At 46.6% G+C, this 13794-nt stretch overlaps 1 protein-coding gene across 1 annotated transcript in view; it reads right to left on the bottom strand.

Annotated features, from left to right (window-relative positions):
* The window catches only part of Abca4 (ATP binding cassette subfamily A member 4), a 124838-nt gene that overhangs the window by 86667 nt on the left and 24377 nt on the right, over nucleotides 1-13794 (bottom strand). The window contains exon 6 of the mRNA XM_057793337.1: nucleotides 10743-10940. Coding sequence (XP_057649320.1) covers nucleotides 10743-10940 — 198 coding nt within the window. The remainder of the gene's footprint in view (nucleotides 1-10742; nucleotides 10941-13794) is intronic.

The raw sequence follows: 13794 nt of genomic DNA, 5'->3' as shown, positions 1-13794 counted from the left end.
CAAAAGCTCCTATTCCAAGTTTCCCTGCTGAGCTAGTCAATCACAAATAGTCTCCTGGTGACAGTAAATACACCAAAGTGACTCTGGTTGCTGTTTTAATGACACCAAACAGGGCTCCCAGAGGAGGCAAACCAGCACAGCTGGTGGAGTGTGAAGACAGGCAGTGTGGAGGGCACCCATCTGTCCACCTCCAGGCTCTGCGGGCCCTGCCGGGTTTCCTTCATCGCTTATGTCTGTCCCCTTTGTGACCTTTCTGGGCAGGTTGTCACCCTTCCTCTGTTCACAAATACTCTCTCATGGAAGATTCCACCAATTCCACCCCTTTTCTTACAAAGCTAGTGCACACGAGTGAGAAGTTCCCCGGTCAAGTTCTCTAGCTGAGAGCCACATCTGGCTAGGGCTTGCCCATGGGACAGCTCAGAACAGTTTCATCTTGATTGGGGACACTAAAGTCCTCAGTTTTGTTGCTGGCGAGTCTTAGAGCCTGAAGCAAACCCCTTGATCACCAAGTTCAAGTCCTGGTTGACCTTATTCGCCAAGGCTTCAGAATGGAATTGACTCACGGACAGCCTGAACAGTCTTTCAGGACTGAGTTCTAAATGTTAAGACAATGGGTTTCAAGTTCAAGGGAGAACCTTGAGCGGCCTAGAGAGAGGCCCCGACAAAGCTTGAATTGCATCCTCCTTCAGGTATGTGTACATTACCAGCCAGAGCCTCAGCGCTTTCATTCTGTAGGGTGGGTCTCCTGAATGATGGTTGGACTGGTCTGGCTTGCATCAAGAGTTGAGAAGCAGGTAGTTAAACGTGAACCATTGAGTTCTTATCTCTGCCCTGTATCCTTGCCTTTCTTCCCATGGGAGGCAGGCTTTTTCTGCTCTGCTCTGACCACTGCGATGAGACACCCATCTTGCTGGGACTCTTTTCAAATTGCTTGTAAATAGTTTTGATGTTAACAGATGCTGGGCAAGTCAGTTTAGTCCCTGTTTTTGCAATGGGCTGATGGGGTCGAGTTTAGTGGGTAGGAAGGGAGTAAGGATATAAATGGGTCAAATCACACGCCAACAAATCCTGTCACTAATCTTGCCCATCTTCTCTCCTAAAAACCATGAGAGATAAGAAGGAACACACTATTTATTATCATTATTATTATTATTATTACTATTATTGTCATTATTGAGGTTTTTTTTTTTTTTTTGAAACAAGGTCTATATAGCCCTGACTGTCATGGGACTCACTACATAGACCAGGCTCTTCTGCGTCTACCTCCTGAGTGCTGGGATTAAAGGCGTGCGCCACCACACCCAGCTGTCTTCCATTATTTCTAATGTGTCTGTCTTTCCATTAGATCAGTGGTCTGCAACCTGTGGGTCATGACCTCCCTTGGGAGGTCACATATCAGATCTCCTACACATCAGATATTTACATTATGGATTCATTACAGTGGCAAAATGACAGCGATGAAGTAGCAATGGAAATAATGTTATGGCTGGGGTCACCACAACATGAGGGGCTGCATTAAGGGGTCGCGGCATCAGGAGGGCTGAGAACCAGTCACTGGCCTGGATTATGAACTCCTAAACGTAGCAACAGGCTTTAGCTCTACATCTTCAGCTCGGGTACACATGACCCAAGGATAAGTGTTGCATTAATGAACAGTAAACTAATCTTGCAGCGGAGAGACAGAGTCTCCTGGGGTTTTAGGTTCCATGTGTGGTGTCTCTGCCAGGGAAGGAGCAATCGGTTCCACTACTGGTGGCTAGGAAGGTGACACTTGAGCTGATAAAGGGGTGCGGTGACTGTGGGGATGCAGCAGGTATCTGTGCACTGAAGGGTGTGGGGAGTCTGGGATTCCAGGTGGAGCGAGGAATGTGAAGCCAGACTTCAGAGAGTCAGCCTGGATCGCTAGCCAGATAAAAACAAGATTAGGAATCTGGGGGAGAGGACGCCTGGGGCCAGGGCATGAGATGCATTTGTGTGTGTGTCTGTGTCTGGTCAACATTTTCTTTTTTGATCTTGCTAATAATTGGATAATATCTATCTACCACACATTTGCTAAGCCCTAGTGTGCGCATGGTGTCCTAGCTATGTTTTTTTTTTTTCCTAGTTCTTTTCTATAGGGATGATAAATAATGAGGAACTTGTGTTTTGGAGAAGCATTCACATCTCAGAGCGATGCCTGGCTCCCAGGCAGCCCCACTCTGTCTGTATCTGTTCACCAACTTTTAAACTGATGTCGCTATAAATTATAAAATAATGTCCTCAGGGCTCACTTCTTCCTTGAATTCTTTCCCCATTATCAATCCCAATACGTAAGACCTGTTCCTGCCAAAAGAGCCAGAAGAGGCTGCAACTTTATTTGAATGGAAGTGTGGAGACATTTCCAGGAAAACGGGTCAGGAACCAAAATGGCAAATAATACTATGCCGCACATCCCAGACTCCTGTATCAGCAAGTTCTCTTAATATTTTCAATAACAAATAACTTCATGTCATAATTGGGTTTGGGACTGATAAATTGAGGTCAAGGCCAAATTAGACTTCTTAAGGAAGACTGGTTATGCAGATAGGGTTTGTGGCAGTGCATGTCTTTGTTAATTGTGGTTGATCTAAGTGGTCCCTGATCAGTGAACCCTTACTTAAGCGATATAAGGTCCTCATCAGGGGCTCCTGAGACCTCTCTGTTAAGATTCTAGGAGGACAGGGGCTGAAGAGATGGCTCAGTGGTTAAGAGCACTGAATCCTTTTCCAGAGGACCTGGGTTCAATTCCCAGCACCCACATGGCAGCTCACAACTGTCTGTAATTCTAGTTCCAGGAGACCCAACACTATGGTAAAACACCAATGTACATAAAATATAAAAATAAATATTTTAAAAAAAAGATTCTAGGAGAACAGGGGCTGGAGAGATGGCTCAGCAGTTAAGAACACTAGCTGCTCTTCCAGAGGTCCTGAGTTCAATTCTCAGCAACCACATGGTGGCTCACAACCATCTGTAATGAGATCTGGTCCCCTCTTCTGGCCTATAGGCCTACATGTAGGCAGAACACTGTATACATAAATAAATAAATCTTTATTTAAACAAAAGATTCTAGGAGGACAAAATACATTCCTTTCCCTTAGAATATGCAATCTGTATACCAGTGTAAAATAAAAGCATTATCAGCTCCCTAAACATCCTGATGATGTTTACTGACTCAGTAGCAGTAACTCCATCAGCACAGGAGAGGAGTGACCCCTATGGTTGATGGGGTTTTCCTAACCCAAAGGAGCCAATCTGGAAACAATATTCATTTCTAAGTTGAAGATATACTCAGCACATGAGTAGTTAGGTAGCATCAGATTAAAAAATCCCGTTATGAGAATAACATGGTTTCTGGGAGCCACCGAAAAATTCTGAGGTCAGGGGTGGGTAGACTATCTTGAAAGCATCTAGACCAGAAGTTAAGGGCAATTGAAGCCATGGACAGACAGCCCCAGGCTGTTAGGTTCCTTTCCCAGCAGCTGCTACAGGAAGCCCAGATTTATCCGGGAGGGAAGTTGTTGCTGGGCAACTGGAAGACTGTGGATTTAAAGCATGTTTGTTGCAGCCTGACAGTTGTTAAGCATGGGATAAAAAGAGAGGAAGCTGCTTTGGTGCTAAGGGGGCAACCAGGAGAGGCGCCCTGCGTGCTAGGAAATGCGTCATGAGTGGAGAATTCGGACTCGGTCACAGGAGGGTGGGGGACATGCCAAACTGTTTCTACTGGGACAGGTCATCCAGACGTGCCGTCTCCCGGCACTGGAAGGAACGGTGTCTAAAGGTCTGAGGCAGAGGGTGGGCTCTGGGATATGCGAACAGACAAGTTAGGGAACTTCCTTGTTGCACAGCAGAAACTAGGCCTCGTTCCCTCCTGATGACTTCTGTTCTAGTGTCTGTTTCTGAGGAAAGCAGAGCTGAGCTTGGAACCCAGGGGGCGGTGAAAGGTCATTTTGTGAGACAGAGCTTCCTTTGGTCATTGGGGTCTGAGGAAGGAGCCGAGGGACCACTGCAGAGAAGATTGTATTCTCTTCTGCCACCCTCCCATTCTGTGTGTGTGTGTGCGTGCACACGCATGCATGTATGTACAGGCCAGAGGACAACCTCAGGGGTCATTCCTCAGGCACCATTCACCCATTCATTCATTCATTCATTCATTCATTTTAGAATTTGAGACAGAGTCTTGAACCGGTTTGGAGCTTGCCAAGTATGCTAAGCTGTCTGGCCAGGGAGCCCCAGGAATACACTTTTCTCTGTCTTCCTTGTGAGGGATTTATAAGCATGTATCATCATATCCAGCTCTTTTACACAGGTTCTAGGTATAGAACACAAGCCCTCATATTTGTGGGCTAAACACATCACTGACTGACCTAGCTCCGCAGCCCGTGTCTTCACTGTGGTATAAGCAAAATGTGTTTGGTTTCAGAGTGTATTTCGTATCTTTTCTCAAATACGAATTTCATCCAATCTACATGAATGAGGAAGAAAGGGTTCTCTATAAACAACAGCAAGTTGGGTGTCAACCCATAGTCAGAAATCAGTCTCTGGGCCACTAGAGAATGCTTGTGTGTACCAGCAGGTGGCCACGGTCAAGAGCCAATGCTGAGGCATTATGAAAAGAGCCCAGGTCAATGCCAGCGACCAGTGTAGCTTTCTGCAACCAAACTTCTACCCAGGAGAGAGACACACCTGGCTGGGGCTGGGGCCAGGCTGCAGGAAACAGGGCGGGGTCCTGGGAGTCAGCCAGAGGGAGGCTACCTTGGTGCTGAGATGCTCATGACACAGCTAAAAACTGTCCTGGACCCCAGATGGGAGGGTCACATCTGCTGGGATTATCTGTCTGTCACCCCTGACATGGGGTCTACCTTATGACTGAATTCTGTTGGTGTTCTAATTTTGTAACATGGAAGTGACTTTTCTGCCTCGTGCAGCTGGGTTTTAACTGTAAGTCCCTCCTGTGCCCAAACGCAAACAGTGTCACTACCCTCCGTGTCTGCCCTGCCTGAGCCGTGACGCGTGCGTGTTGTGTGGTCCTGTCACTGTCCTGAGGGATCTTGGCCAGTGTATTACATGTGCATGTGCATTCATGTAAGTGGTTCTGGGAGAAACAGACCTCTGTCATCCATGTTCCCATTTCAAATTTTAGCATGCCTTTAACTCTTGGGAACAACATCATCTTTGTTTTGCATATGAGACCCACTGGGGTATTTTTGTATTAGTGGTAGGTAGGAAGACATTTCATTGCAAGAGCTTTTAACCTGGGGTCTGGCTTCAGTGGCTCCATGAGTCCCCACACCTTACATCTGTGGGAACTTACATTCCCTAGGGAAAGGCTTAGAGATGGTGTCAGATTCTCAAACATGATCCTAATCCATAAAAAACAGTTCAGAGTCTCTTCTGTGCAGAACGATGAAGTATCAGGAGCCAAACTCCTTATGAGAGTCAATCTACACTGGAGAAAACCTGTTATCTAAATGTGGGTAACACATATTGTTAAGTGTGTGACCTATACTGACTGAACACAGGCAGGGACGCCAGGCCTGTCATCTGAACTAGCACCCTTCCCAGGGGCTGCCTTCTGTCCTGGGTCACTTTATCTTTGACCAGTCACTAAATCTTTCTTCCTCAATCGATAAAGTTGCATCTGGCCTGTCCAAGCAAACAAGTTCTAGCCTACTGTATACAGCTAGAGCCTAGAAGAAATCAAGACAGACCAATGATGAGACAATCAGTCGTGTGTGTGTATGTGTGTGTGTGTTTAAAAAAGAGCAAAAAAGCCTCTGTTCTTCTCTATTGAAATCTGTTTGCCGAGGGGACTCCCCAATAACCACTGATTTGGTAGATGTAGACAAATGCTTTAAACCAGATACATCTAGTGTGAGTGACTTCATGGTTTTAAAACCCCATTTCTGGTTGAGTTTTGTTTCTGCCTGCCACCCCTCACACACATAGACACACACACACACACACACACACACACATAGACACACACAGTTACTTGCACTGTGCTTGGATTTCTTTCTTCCTAAAGTAGGAGAAAGTTATAGGAACACAGCAGTGTGTGTGTGGAGGGGATCATGGAGGTAAAGTCACTCAATGAGACGTTACTGTAAAACCCAGGAGATGTGGGGTTTTCTCAGAGAATTGTAGGTAGCAAAAAGCCACTTGAAAATTGGAACACTTAGTTGAAATTTAACAAACTGCAGCCAGTGACCCCAGGGAGCAGAAAGCAGGGCCAGCTCTCACCAGGGGATAGGCAGTCCACCCCTGTTTATTCCCAGTGACTCAGGAATTCAGCGAGCAGAGCCAAGAGTGAAGCGGACACGGACAGGAGCATGTAGTCAGGACCCCCAAGACTGGGTCTTTTCTTCTCAGGAACGCAGTGTTCAGCCAGGACACAGTCACAGGGACACGAGTACAATGGAGTCAGAAAAGTCACAGCGGCATAGAGGGCGAGGGAGAGGAGAGAAAAAGCCAAATTGTGCTACAGCAGGAACATTTACAGAGGGGAAACTGTGAACCCCCAAAACCAGCTTTCCTCCTCCGCACACAGCCATGGAGAAGGGGGAAGGGAGGAAACTCAGATTTCCCAGCCGGCCGGCTGAATGGCAGGTCTTAGTGCCCACCTCAGTTTCACAAATAAACATTCAAAGCTGCCGGGACAGACTTGCTTCTCAGCAAGATTTCAAAGCAGCGTATCAGAGCGGGAAAGAAAACAGGAAGGCTGGGGGTTGGGGGCCAGAAAACGGGATGGATGTAGGAGAGACGGAAGGGGCATGCGCAACCTGGGCCAGATCAGATGGGAAAGCGCCCAACCCCTCACCCGAAACTGACTGAAGTACTAAAGTGACGCGGGAGTTTTTTTTTTTTTTTTTTTTTTTTTTTTTTTTTTTTTTTTTTTATGAGGTGCGAACATTTCAGGTATGCTGGCAGTAACGATGCCCTGGGCCCAGCTCAGCTCTGAGCTTTTGGGTTTCAAGTTGTCAGCTGTTAGCCTGAAAAAGCCCCAGGTGAAGATGAAAAAAGTCTTCAGGCTTCGGAGTTGGGGGTGAAACCAAGAGAGGCTACACCTTGGAGAAAATCCAACCCCCTGATTTGTTGTGTGCTTCCTCGCCCACCTAGGTCACCAGCCATGTGTGCGTGCATGGGTTCATGAAAGAGAAGGCGTGCAAACTCTGTGTCTGTGTGTGTGTGTGTGACTCTGGGAGTGGGTCGGGTGGAGAACTGCATTCGGATTATTTGAAGATGACAACATTTAGTTCTGACCTCCAAAGGACAGAGGAAAAACACAGCTGGTCCCAGTTGGTGCTAACTCCCGCTAGGTTCCCTCGGCTCCGCAGATTCCCAGGTCTGGAGGTTGCTCCCACCCTCCCCCACCCTTGCTCTGTACCCAGCAGGGGCAGGTGCCGTCACAGTGGTTTACTGAATTTTTTCCTCTTTCTTTGTTAATGAGAACTGACTTGGCATTTAATAAAACCTTATTTATATAAGGGCTACGTGTGCACAAGAAACAGGCCAGCAAAGGGGCCGGCCCAGCACTCCCACGCCAGAACGACAGTGGCTGGGCGCCAACCAGCTGCAATAACAGCCAGGCCACAGAGGCTAGCCATGCTCCTCCAGGGGGCCGCTGGGGTCTGCCCAGGCCACCCTGTGTCTGCCTGGGGATCATTTTCCTAAAACCACTCCCAGGATGGGTACAGGAAGCAATGAAAGCCAAATCTCATTTAATGCTTGCTATTTCTTTTAAGTTCTTTATTAGTAATTTATTTGCTTTTAATGTTTAGCTGCCCTGGTCATTTGTCCCGGGAAAGGCACACTTCAAGGGCACCAGATGACTACCCGAGGTGTTTGCTCTCTGCTAGGAGGTCACTTGCTGTTTCAGTCAGTTCATTCCTCACTAGGGCCAGAGCAGGGCTGAGGAGAATGGCGAGCAAGGAGGTCTTTGAAGCGGCCTGATGCCGCCCACTGGGGGGTGCTCCTTCGGCTAAGAGAAAGAGCAGATGGAACATCTCTACAGCGCTCTCTGTTCCTGAAACCCAGAGGTGTTTGGGGTATGAGGATTACTGTTTGGTCTACAGAAACAGAGATTGTAAAGCCAAACTCTTGTTCAAGATTATAATTTTTGACCCTGACCGGACTTTGGAATTGAAGACCACGCCCCAGCGTAGACCAAGTGTTGCCTTGTAGTCTACTGTAGGACAGAGATGTTCGGGCCACAGGCTCTTAATTCTCCCCTCAGTGTGGGAAGCATCAAGACCATCTCTGGGATCCGAGACATTTTGTGGTAACTCTTCGGGTCCTGACACCTTTTATGTACTTTGGAGACCCACCCTCAACGAGCTGGGAAAATCGCAAAATAACTTCCAAGGGAAACTCAAAATAAACACTGCTAGAAACAACAAGGCCTATTTTATTTTGACTCTGTTACAGGAAGGGCCCGCTTGTTCACCCAGCTGCCCGGCTAGTTTAGCCCTGAAATAGCCACACAGAAATTGTATTAATTAAAACACTGCTTGACCCATTTGCTCTAGCCTCTTATTGGCTAACTCTAACATTTTGATTTAACCCATTTCTATTAATCTGTATGTCGCCACATGGCAGTGGCTTAGCAGGAAAGATTCAGCATGTCTGACTCTGGTGGCTCCATGGCTGCTCTCTCTGTCTCTGTTTTCTTCCTCCCAGCATTCAGTTCTGTTTTCCCCGCCTACCTAAGTTCTACCTTATCAAAAGGCCAAGGCAGTTTCTTTATTCATTAACCAATGAAAGCAACACATAAGCAGAAGAACTTCCTACACCATGACTCATTTTAGAGAATTCATCTGGCTTTTTTTCTTCTCCTTTCTTTCTTCCCTTTTCTGTATATCCTGCCCCCCACCCCAAGACAAGGTCTCTTGCATCCTAGGCTAGCAGAAGATGACTATGGACGTATGGCATTCCTGCTACCACCTCCAGAGTGCTGGGATTACAGATGTTTACATGTGCTAAGGATCCAGCCCTGGCTTTGTGCATGGAAGGCCAGCACTCTTATCAACTTGGCAACAACCCTGTCCCAATCTAAAGACAAGCTGAGAGCAAGAGAGACCAAGAACAAGAATGAGAGACAGAGAGAGAGTGAGGAGTGAGAGAGTGAGAAAGAGAGAGAGAGAGAGAACCTTTTCTGGGATTTGAGAAAGCCACCATAAAGACAGACAAAATGTGAACTCTGAAATCAATAACTAATTCCAGAATATTTCAAAAATAATCTTAGTGATTGACATTCCTCATAGCACAGTTCCAGAAATTAAAATATAGGGCAAAAGAAATCCATATTAGGTGCTAAAAGCTGTCCATATTTTCCAAAGGATTCTAATGAATATTCTTAAAAGTGTGGCCTCTGGGGACCACCATCAAAATCTCCTAAGCAATGACGCAGCTCCCTACCAGCAAGACTGGAGGCAAGGACTTGCATGTTTCAGAAATCTCTGATGACATTATGCGTCCTAAAGTTTGACCCATCTGTGCCCCACCACATCCTTCCAAAAAGGGAGGAGGAGACCGTCATGGGCTCTGGGAGTCGGGACTACAGTTCTAGAGCAGAAAGCTGGGTTTAGTGATCCAGTCTTTTCAAAATGTTGAGATTATGAATTTCCTATATTTTTTCTATCTACAAAGAGCATCTTTGGGGGTCAAGTACAGGTCCATAGGAAGGAGCTCAACCCACCCATTTGCTGAAATTTATGAATGTTTTGCACAGTTTTTTCTCCATCTTTTCCTATCATTTTAGACATAGATGTGTCCAACCTGTGGCTCATGGGTGGCAGGTTCTCCAAGACAGCTATGAAGGGACTCCAGTACACCTGCAGATGACAATGCCATGTCACCGTGCCTAGACACTCCTGGAAGCAACATCCTTGTTGTACACACGAACATGAGGACCAGGGTGAAGTCAGTGTCTTGTCTGTAACCATGGGCAAGGAATTCCATGGTCTACAGGTGATAGAGAACACATGTTTCACAGTTGGACAGACACCTCCCACATAGTATGCTGAGGGGTGAACCGACGTGAGATTCCCCTCTGTATGCTGTAAATATGCTTTATTGCCACTGGATAATAAAGAAGCTGCTTTCAGCCAATGGCTTAACAGAATATAGCCAGGCTGGAAAAGATATATAGAAAGAGTAGATAGAAGTCAGAGAGAAACCATGTAGCTGCCAGAGGAGAAAGATGCAAGCTCTTAGCTGGAATCTTGCTGGTAGGCCATGAGCCTCATGGTAAAATATAAAATAATAGGAATGGGTTTAATTTAAGATGTAGGAGCTTGCTAGAAATACACTAGAGTCATTGGCCAAGCCGTGTTGTAGTTGATACAGTTTCTGTGTGACTATTTCTGGCCAGGGTGGCCGGGAACAAATGAACAGTCTCCATCTACAAATGGGCACCACAAGAGCTACTAGCAATATGCTTACGCTATTGGCCAAACAGTATTGCAACAATGTAGTTTCTGAGTGATTATTTGGGTCTGAACAACAGGGAGATGAACAAACAGCTTCCAACAAAAGTGAACTTATCTCCTTCCCCTTGCTACTGTTCTAGAAGGACGGTTGTTTTCTCTTGGGTGCTAGGATGCTGGAGCATCCCCAAGGTTTGTCATAGCATCAAGCTCACATCTTCTCCAGTGCCAGTTCCCTGGTGGCCTGCCTACTCCAGGAATCCTCTACAAGTAGGGAGCACGTAACCCTTTCCTTACCACACGGAAGAGTTTGAAGAAGTCCACATTGGCATACAGAGTGTCTTCTATCCACTGTAGGGTCATCTGGGAGAGGGGGCACAGGGCATCCCGCACGGTCTGTGCCCCCCAACGCTGGCTGAAGATGATGAAACGCTGCAAGAGGGTCTCACTGCAGGCAATGTTCTTCAGTTCCAAGTCTGGGACTCCATAGGCAAACTGCAGGGAGGAGAAAAGATGCTGGAAAAACTCCTTGTAGGGAAATATTACCACCCTTCTGAACAAAGATGCCACATCCTGACCCACAGGTCAATCACATTTCACAACAAAAGTGATGGGAAGGGCAGATGGATTATATCTGCTGGCTAGTTGGTTTAAAACACACAGTCTAGCCAGGCTGTGGTGCCACGCACCTTTAATCTCAGCACTTGGAAGGCAGAGGCAGCCTAATCCTTGAATTTGAGGCCAACCTGGTCTAGAGAGTTCCAGGACAACCGGGGCTACACAGAGAAACCCTGTCTTGAAAAATCAAAAACAAAACAAACAGACACAGAGATTATTTGAATCCTCCAGGAGGGTTTAACATCACACAGGGACTTGAAAGCGTGAGAAGGCAGAAGGAACAATGTCAGAGGGCTAATGATAGGATAAAGGCTGGAGACGCCACTTCTCGTCTTGCAAGTGGAGGGGACCTCATCCAAGGAATGTGCACCCTCTGTAGACGATGGGTAGGGTGAGAAAACAGGTTTTCCTTCAGACAGCCCGGTAGAGAATGTGACTTAATGGCCCCTTGACATTCAGACTTCTGACCTCAAGAATCATAAGATAATAAAACTGTGCTGTCCTAAGCCTTTAAGTCTGTGGTCATTTGTTACTGCAGTAATAAAAATCCAAACCCTCCCTCAAACCTCGCTTTATCAGAAAACTTTTCCAAAAGGGATGCTAAGGTGCCATCGAGCCCGCCTCCCAGTGGAGAAGGGGAGGAGAGGTGAAAACACATTATAATGACCTTGGCCAGCTTCCTCTCCTCACTAGATTTACCACGTAAGAATATCAGATGCCCAGCTCAGTATAGTTTGGGTTTTGTTATTGCTTTTCGTTTGTTTGATTATTTGAGGCAGAGTCTCGCTCTAACCCAGGCTGACCTGAACTCACTCTGTAGCCTAGGCAATTTTTCTGTTTCAGTATCCTGACATTACAGGAGTAAGCCACCTTACCTCCTGGCACAGATAAAATGAATTTGAATTTCAAATAAAGAACAAATAACTTTTTGTTTGTCTCAAATCATTCCCAAAGCGAGCATAATTATGCTGAAATTTTTCTTTATGTTTATCTGAAATTCGGAATCAAATATATAACCTGCATTTTACCACAGCCCTAGGCCTAGATAGCCCACAGCCCACACCTCCTAGAAGCTCACAGACAATGACTTGGAACATCACAGCTATGATGGCCTCCGTGGCTCAGATGGAAAAGAAGAGGTCCTAACCCTGGCCAGGGCCTCTTGGTTGCCTGGAGTGTTCCCGAGCATCCTAGACTTCCAGGCTCTGTACTGTGAATAAATTCATAAGACTGGGCCCTGAAGACACCCAGGAGGCTTTCAGTCACACAGATCTCCACACTGGCAAGCAGAACAGACACGGGCTCTCTTATTCCCATGGAAATGTTAAGACCACACTGTCCCTCCATGAGGCACAGGCCGATGGTGGATCAGCTGTAGAGTCAGTCTCAGGGCCTGTAGTGGGGGCGTCCCCACAGATCATTCTGCCTTTGCCCCACCTCACTTCAGATCCCTGGGTAAAATCCCATCCTCTCTCTAACCAGATGCTGAAATCTTTCTCTTATGTCTGTTTGTCTGATCCTCTCAGATTCCGAGGCGGGAACTGAAGGAATGGGGACCAGACAACAACATACAGAAGAATTAGCTCATGTCTTAGTTTGCTTCTAATGGTTGCGATAGGAAACCATGACCAGAAGCATCCTGGGGAGGGAAAGGTTTATTTGATTTTATAGTTTACAGTCCATCATGAGCGGAAGTCAGGACAGGAACTCGAGGCAGGAAGTTGGAGAGGGGAAATGAAGCAGAGGCCATGGAACAGTGCCACTTACTAGTAGGTTGTTCTACAGCTTGTTCAGCTTGCTTTCCTATACACCCCAGGACCACCGGCCCAAGGATGACATTGCCCACAGTAGACCAGGCCCTTCCACATCAATCAGCAATAAAGAAAATGCTCCACAGACTTTCTTACATGCCAATATGACAGGGACTGTCTAAGTTAGGATTCCTATTGCTTGATAAAACACCGTGATGAAAGTGACTTGGGGAGGAAAGGGAAGGATTTGTTTGGCTTACACTTCCACATCACAGTCCATTATAGAAGTCAGGACAGGAGTTCAAACAGGGCTGGAACCTGGAGGCAGGAACTGATGCAAAGGCCGTGGAGGGATGCTGCTTACTGATTTGCTCTTTGTGGCTCGCTCAGCCTGCTCTCTTAGAACCCAGGACCACCAACCCAGGGATGGCACCACCAATAATTGATAACTAATTAAGAAAATGCCCTACAGGGTTGCCTACAGCCCGATCATACCGAGACATTTTCTTAATTGAGATTCCCTCTTCTCAGATAACTCTAGCTTGTGTCAAATTGACAAACACCTAATCAGAACCGCTAACAAATAGGGTTGCCCCAAAGCTCCCTCCCCACTCAATTCTCTCAATGTCATTCACTGGACTCCTAGTGTTCAGGGACCAGGATAGTGACCGGAGCTTTAGAGGTGAGTAATACAGGCACTTCCGTCCTTTGACGAGCTCCCTAACTAGCTGGAAATATGGGCATTTTGATAGCTTAAGTATACGATCAAATAGAGCAAAGCTAGACCGCCAAAGGAGAATCAGAAAGGTCAGTCAGGGATGAGATAAAGCCCAGTGACAGAATACCCACCAAGTTGTGTAGCACTCTGGGTTCAAACCTAATATAGAAGAAAGACAGAGAGAAACACAGAGGGGGAGGGGGAGAGAAAGTAGGGAAGAGAGAGCAAGAGGATAGCCCATGAAAGTTTCTAAAATTTACAG

Source organism: Chionomys nivalis, chromosome 18 (genome assembly GCF_950005125.1).
Source record: "Chionomys nivalis chromosome 18, mChiNiv1.1, whole genome shotgun sequence".
In the NCBI taxonomy this organism is placed as follows: Eukaryota; Metazoa; Chordata; class Mammalia; order Rodentia; family Cricetidae; genus Chionomys; species Chionomys nivalis.
The sequence above is the reverse complement of the archived record's forward strand: the minus strand, read 5'-3'. Positions and strand labels throughout refer to the sequence as shown.